We start from the raw sequence: 7,026 nt of genomic DNA, 5'->3' as shown, positions 1-7,026 counted from the left end.
AAAACTGAGGCTGAACAGACACCTGTCTGAGATGGTTTAGTGAATCCTGCATTGAGCATGGGGTTGGACACAAAGACTCTGGAGGTCCCTTCAAACTCTAACATTTTATAATTTTAGCCTCCCACAAAAATCCAGCACTGTCTGGCTTTCCTTGCAAGTTGCGTGCAGCCTTACACAGATAGGTGAGATTTGCAGCTTGGATACAACCTTTCTGCTATTAGCTAAATTCTTAGGCTACACACTAACTCGTGTGTTGTGAGAAAAAGATCATGCATCAACATTGCATTCTATTATTGGAAAGGTGTCACATTGCTTTCTGCAACCTACGAAACGGCACAGTATTTTTTTGCAATGGTTGCGCTGCATAAGTCGCTTATGACTTTGGATGATGTGTTGTCCTCGTCTTGGTTGTCCTGTAGTATGTGACACAACAGATTATATCACTGTTTGAGACCCACAAGTTCACTTTGTGAGGTGCCAGGGAGTATTTCACCAGTAAAAAAGCACCGACAGACAAGACAAATCTGTGAGAATAGAATTTTCACACTTCTGCGGTGACACCAATGAGAAAACAGCTTGGTGAACCAACTAGTTATTTTCTGTTCTCATTGAAGACACTGATGTGCTCACTATGTACCAGTTCATTATTTCCATATATCTTATGGTGTAAGTAAAAAAAAAAAGGAAAATATTGGCACAAATTTACTCTTTTCGGTGCAACTCAACTTTGGTGGAAAATGTCCCACATATTGTCTTACTTTTAGCACAGGTTGGCGCATCTAGTTTATGCGCAGCTCGGTGGCGCAGCAGCCTTGCAGCGCTGGAGTCCTGGGTTCAAACACCACCAAGGACAACATCTGCAAAGAGTTTGTATGTTCTCTCTGTGTTTGCTTAGGTTTCCTCCGGGTACTCCGGTTTCCTCCCACATTCCAAAGACATATTGATAGGGAATTTAGATTGTGAGCCCCAACAGGGACAGCGATGATAATGTGTGCAACCTGTAAAGCGCTGCAGAATATGTTAGCGCTATATAAAAAATAAAGATTATTATTAGATTATTTATTTATCACCTATTAATTATACCGTATGTAGAAATGGGGACCTACCTGGAATGGAAACAATATTTACTCTAAATTGTCTAAATATCAGCAGCACAAATTGACAGTCAGCAAATTTGAAATCTGCAATGTGGATTTTCTTCAAAGCGTTTGGATAAGATTTTGTTAAAATCTAATCCACAGCACCATTACTGTAATGTGCTGTGTATGAATGTGATCCCTGAAGGACTTTAAAAGTACCACCATGCTTTAAGGCAGAGGTGGAGAGATTTCCCCTCTTGTTTGTGCAGGTTGTGCTCTGCCAGTGCCCATGAAGTACTGGATTTTCTGTATAATATTTTCCCTCTACTGATAATACTTTTAAAGGAGTTGTCAAGTACTTACAGTATCTAGATATTAATGGCCTACCATTAGCATAGGTCAACAATATCAGATTGGTGGAGTTCAGCACTCAGCATTCCCTCCAATCAGCCTTTTTTTCAGAGTCGTTCATGGACAGACGGAGCCGAACAGCGCAATTCTGTAAGCTGTGTAGTGGCCATTATCGGGTTCTGCAGCTCATCTATTGAAATTATCTGATATTGATGACCTGTCCGAAGCATAAGCCATCAATATCTTAGTGGGTAGCCCCTTTAAACGAAACCTCTAAGGACAATTTTACTTGAACTAAAAGTATGGCCTAATAGGTAGGAGAACAAAATTAAAAATAATACCTGTATTGTGGTAATCTAATGTGCAAGTTAGTGTTGGGTGGATCAATTTGTGGGACACCAGTAGTTTCAGGCTGCTGCACGAGAGGCTTGCAAGTCAATTTCCGTGATTCCTAGTGCGCCTTTTGTTTAGCTTTGGGTGACGCAACATCATTGTTGTGCATGACCCACAGATGATGTTGCGCTAATCAGTCTAATCAAGAGCCGAAACAGCAATCCTGGAATTGTTGTGGTGTGACCCACAGATGATGTTGCGCTAATCGAGCTAATCAAAAGCCACAACAGGGATCCTGGAAGGTATTTGATTCATGAGCCTCCCTTCCAGCAGCCGGAGACTACTGACTGTGCAGATGGACTTGTGTCCCGCGAATCAATCCCCCCATCTCTAGTGAAAATGATGAGAAATCAAGTTTTGAAGCCTTTTAGTTAAGATCAAGTACAGTATCTGTTCTTGCCAGAACTAAATCTACATCTTATGCTATAAATACTGAAGACCTTCAGGAAGAGCTTTTCAGACTAACAATCATCCTGAAAGTCATTCAAGATCAAGCCTTCGAAGAAGATCTCTAACCAATAAGAAGAACTTTGGTGAAGAAGAAAAACTGGAGTTAATGAAGATCTCAAGGAAGATGAAAAAATCCTTCAAAAAAATTTAGACAACATACACCAAAGCTTAATGAAGACCTCCTCCAGGATCTTCGCCAAACAAGAGCAGAACATTTGTTTGAAGGCATGTCAGTGCACTTGGAACACATGACACCCCCTGAATGCACTTTCAGGGTAGTTTACATCTGGCTTCAAAGCTTGACTTGTCAGCGACGGCATATCGAATTATTACAAAACATGAATCATTGTTATTGTTGTTCTACGTCCTGCACAGCCATAGCTTGATTAATAAAACCGTCCTGACAGGTTCCCCTCAAGCAACGCTTCACGTAATCGGTGCGGCTAGAAATTTATAGCTAGCACCTAAAGTTCTGTAGGATTCATGAGCTGCTCAGCATTGTAAACAGTGAGGGCAACACTTCAAAGGCCAACATGAGGCAGTCCTGCATTTCAATGCAGTGTTTATTTCATATTTGTTCTTCAGTCTTCATTGTGTGCACTAATAGAGTCAGGTAGGTTGCAGACAATGTGCTGCTTTCTGCAGGAGACATTCATCATGTTGCTGTCCAGCATGAATGCGCCAGGTTTCTGGGGCATCGTAGACAGTCTTCTCGATTAATCATCTGTGTATGTAAGTTTCTATCCTTGTGTCTATTTCAGAAAGTTCTCTTTTCTTTGTCTATTTATAGCCTACATACATATTTATATGTGCAACGGAAGTAGGCTTTCTGCTAGATAGCGGGGAAGTCACCGCTCCTCTTGTTTTGCATGTTCTACATCTGGCACTAATAGTGTTAGTATGGGAGTGGTGTGCAGAGATGGTCACCTTTTGTCGTGCAAGAACATACATCTAAAACGTATGCGGTCAACCATCTAACAAGTCCTGTATAACCACGTACAAGCCTAAATTTTGCCTACATTTTGTGTTTTCATTTAGCATAGGGTTGATGTATCATATTTACGTTTATTCATCCCCTATTTCATGCTGACGTCCATAAGGTGGATCAGCCATAAGTAGAGGATAGATGGAAGGAAGAATGACTTCAGGAACCGACTACAAAGAATTGTTATTATTGAAAGAGCCAGACAAAGCACTCAAATAGGACACTTTAGATTGTGTAGACGAAACCCTCTTCTTCATTGGTCTGTGTACCAGTATGGTGAAGATAACTAGTCTTGATTCCTTCCAATTGGCAACAGTAAAGGTAAACCATCACTTCTTCCCCAGACTTACTCTGAAGAAGAGTTGGCAAATCTCCCATGACGCTAAAGTAGCCTCCGAGGTCCTGGAACACATTGCCTCCCTGGTGTGTTTCGCTTCAAAATGCTTCTTCCTGAGACTAAGCTGCTTCATCCAGATGCACATTATACGGTGGAAAACAAGGTAACAGAAGGTGCATGGGTTTGCAAAGAACCATAGGTATGCATGAAAAAACCTCAACTCGCCTCCAGAGGTATTTTAAAAAAGTTGGCAAAAAAAGGTTTTATATGGCAAACATCAGGAATACCCATATATTTATGTCTGGAACCCATCTCAGGCCAATTTTAATAAAACTGGAGTCCACTATGGTGATTTTTCTATGGTAACAGTATAATTGGGCAACCTGCTCTTCTTTTTCATTTCCTGCGGATTTCACCAGTCAACCTTATAACTTAATTGTGTAAATATTCTGCTTTGTCCAGTTTTTTTTTTTAATTACCAGAAGGAAGAGGAACTTAAAATCATCTGAATTCCCAAACTCACATTTCACTTATCCCCAGACTCCAGTTATTGAGAGAATTCTCCATACTTAACTATTGTCCTTTTTTTTCAACTAATGAAAGCCAATGGAGGTATTTACTGTATATATCCTACTATTGGATCCACACTGAAAGTGGCTTTCCATGGCTATCATTTACCTAACTCAATTATTCTCCCATGGAAATCCATCCATTCCAACCCACAATGGAAATTGGCACATTTCGAGATTGGATATTTGCTAATCGATGCAGGAATAAGCATTTCTTGAAAATTCGACACCTACTGAAATTATCTAAACAACATCACATCTTCAGCCCCTCACTGGTTGATACACCATTTCTATCTCACCTGTGTGAGACATCGGGTATTTTCCACCTTGATCTTTTCAAATCTATTTGATTGTGGTTTCCCACAACTGATTCTCCAACCTCATCGTACTCTACATGCTCAGTTGGGGGAGAGACTTGGGGATTTCTTTTTTAGCTCATGGATCATTTATCCACTCTAACACAATTCTTATACTGCAACTAGTTTACAGGAGCCACAATAGTTTAAGGTAGCCTCCAGACTACACACTCCCATGCTCTCCTCTATGTTGGAGATGTGAACGATGAGTTGGGCAAACGTTCCCTACTTTCTGACGTCTGGTATTAGCAAATTTTGGTTAGACGGATAGCAGAAAACTTCACCGATCAGGAGACTTGGGCCATGTCTTTTCATCTGACCATGGTCCATGTTTCATGAATGAATGAAACTGGCCTTAACCTAAAACCGATTTTTCATTTATGTTTGTATTTGTCTTCCATAATTTTGCTCTCCCGGGTCCTCTAACTTTCTAACAGATGACACTTTTCCTTATCTCTGCACAGGCCACCTTCATAACTTCCAAATTCTGTTTTTCCATTTCCAGAAACATCAGTTTCCATCGCTTCACTGCAGAAGGACACTTTAGCCTTCAACAGGTGACCAGATCCTGGCCTAACAAATGCATAGACCCTTTAGGAATTCACATCGTTAGTTCACACTTCCTTACTTAGTCTCTCCAAAGCACTCCCTTGACAGTGTGGTAATGCAGCACATTGGCATCTCCTTGCTCTGCCGCTAATTTGCGTAGGGCTTTTCCTTGGCTTAGCGAGTTGTTATCATCTGCTATGTGACTGTCACCTAGAAGACTCTCTTTGTGTCCAGTTACAGCATCAGAGCCCATCATCCAGCCAAACCTGCAAAATAAAACATTATATGCAGTGCAACATAATGTATATACATGGCAACCAGTAACATCTCAATTGGCTTTGGTCATTTATATTGCTGCCCAGCATGAGAACACTGCAGATACCCAGCAAAGAAAGCCGCTTAGTAGAGAATCAGTGTTTACTCATTTTATATTCGAATGAAGAGGTAAGCAGCCAATATGCATAAATACATATTGTAGAAACACACTTGTCACCAAATACAGCATAGGTTTTAAAGCGGAAGTGTGTTCAATAGAGGGAGGAACTGAGAGACAGCAAAAAGGCAGAAAGACAAGCCTTGCACAAGAGATACCGCAAACAAGAGGAAGGGAACAGTGGAAAAATGCAGAAAGAGTCTGCAAAGTAAGCTTCGTACTGAAGGGCAAGAAACGGTCAAGAAAAAAAAAACATTAGACGGGCAGTGCAAAGCAGTAGAGACCACGAAAGATATGGGCTCAAGGATTGATGCTGTCAGGAGGGAGCAAGCGTAGAAGTAGAGGAACAGAAGAGTGCACCATAAAGTAGCAATGTTGACGTTTGCGGGAATAATGAGAGAAAATCGTCAGAGATGATGTGGAAGCCTTAAATGTTACGTAGAGGAAGAGGGACTGAGGAGTAGAGGTAGAGCAGATAGTAGTGTTAGTGGTGCCGACTGTGAAGAGACAGCTGTCACATTGCAAGACGGTGGGTAACACTGCTCTAAAGAGAGGAGGCGAGAGTGTTCCCTGAAATACGCAAACCAATTGGAATAGGTGATGGATGGCGGTTTGGTGAAACAGGGGTCTCTGTATGTACAGCATCAGCAACGGTTCGGAAAGGTGAGTGCACCACCATCTTCTTCATATATCCTCTTTCCACTTTTCTGCTTTGCTTTGTGTCTCCATTCTATGTATTAGTGTACATGGACCCCTCTGTTTATCAAAGTTCCATGTGTGGCTCCCATTTTGGTACACATTTCAGGATAGTGTACCACACAGTAGCCCAGTGACTTGAATAGTTGTCATGTAAATTGTGTCTTTTGGGCTGAGTTCACATGACCGCATAAGAAAATCTACTGATTTTTATCCAGAAAATAATTTTTTATCTGTATTCTCATCTGTATGCCATGTATGTATCCATTTGCACATCCATATGGAATCCGTTTTTATACATCGGCAGCGAATAAGACCAAATACAGTCTCCCATGTTAAGAATTCTAACGTATCCCTAAAAATCGGATGCTATACACAGGGGTGGATTAAGGGTAGCCAGGGCCCCAGGCTGTGCAGACACTGTGGGCCCCCCGGTCATGTGACGGGGTCATCATATACCTGAACCAGATTATTCCAGAAAAATAGTTGCTGTGTGAAACTATAACCTGTCAAACATCCATTGATCTAGTCAATTTACCCTTCAGTTAAGAAGAAAAAAAAACCCACACAATACTATCACCATAAGTGCCAGTATTCACAGGAGATCTGACTTAGTATCCACTGTCTGTGTAAAGGTAATACAGTGATCACCGGTTACATTGTACACAGGATCTCTGTATATTGTATACAGTGTATAGTGTCAGTGAATAGGTAACACACTGACTCACCAGTGACGTCTCTAGGTGAAGTCCTTCATCTTTCATCCAGCACAGACCGTCATCACTTCTTCCAGTCAGGGCTCATCTCTGCAGGAAATAAAACAGTTAT

At 41.2% G+C, this 7,026-nt stretch overlaps 1 protein-coding gene across 1 annotated transcript in view; it reads left to right on the top strand.

Annotated features, from left to right (window-relative positions):
• Positions 1–5,616: 5,616 nt before the first annotated feature.
• Positions 5,617–7,026, top strand: part of DOK2 (docking protein 2) — a 48,818-nt gene continuing 47,408 nt past the window's right edge. The window contains exon 1 of the mRNA XM_077262137.1: positions 5,617–6,165. Coding sequence (XP_077118252.1) covers positions 6,103–6,165 — 63 coding nt within the window. The 5' untranslated portion in view covers positions 5,617–6,102. The remainder of the gene's footprint in view (positions 6,166–7,026) is intronic.

This window comes from Ranitomeya variabilis, chromosome 5, assembly GCF_051348905.1.
Source record: "Ranitomeya variabilis isolate aRanVar5 chromosome 5, aRanVar5.hap1, whole genome shotgun sequence".
Classification (NCBI taxonomy): domain Eukaryota; kingdom Metazoa; phylum Chordata; class Amphibia; order Anura; family Dendrobatidae; genus Ranitomeya; species Ranitomeya variabilis.
Note: the sequence above shows the minus strand (reverse complement) of the source record. Positions and strands in the feature narration are given on the sequence as shown.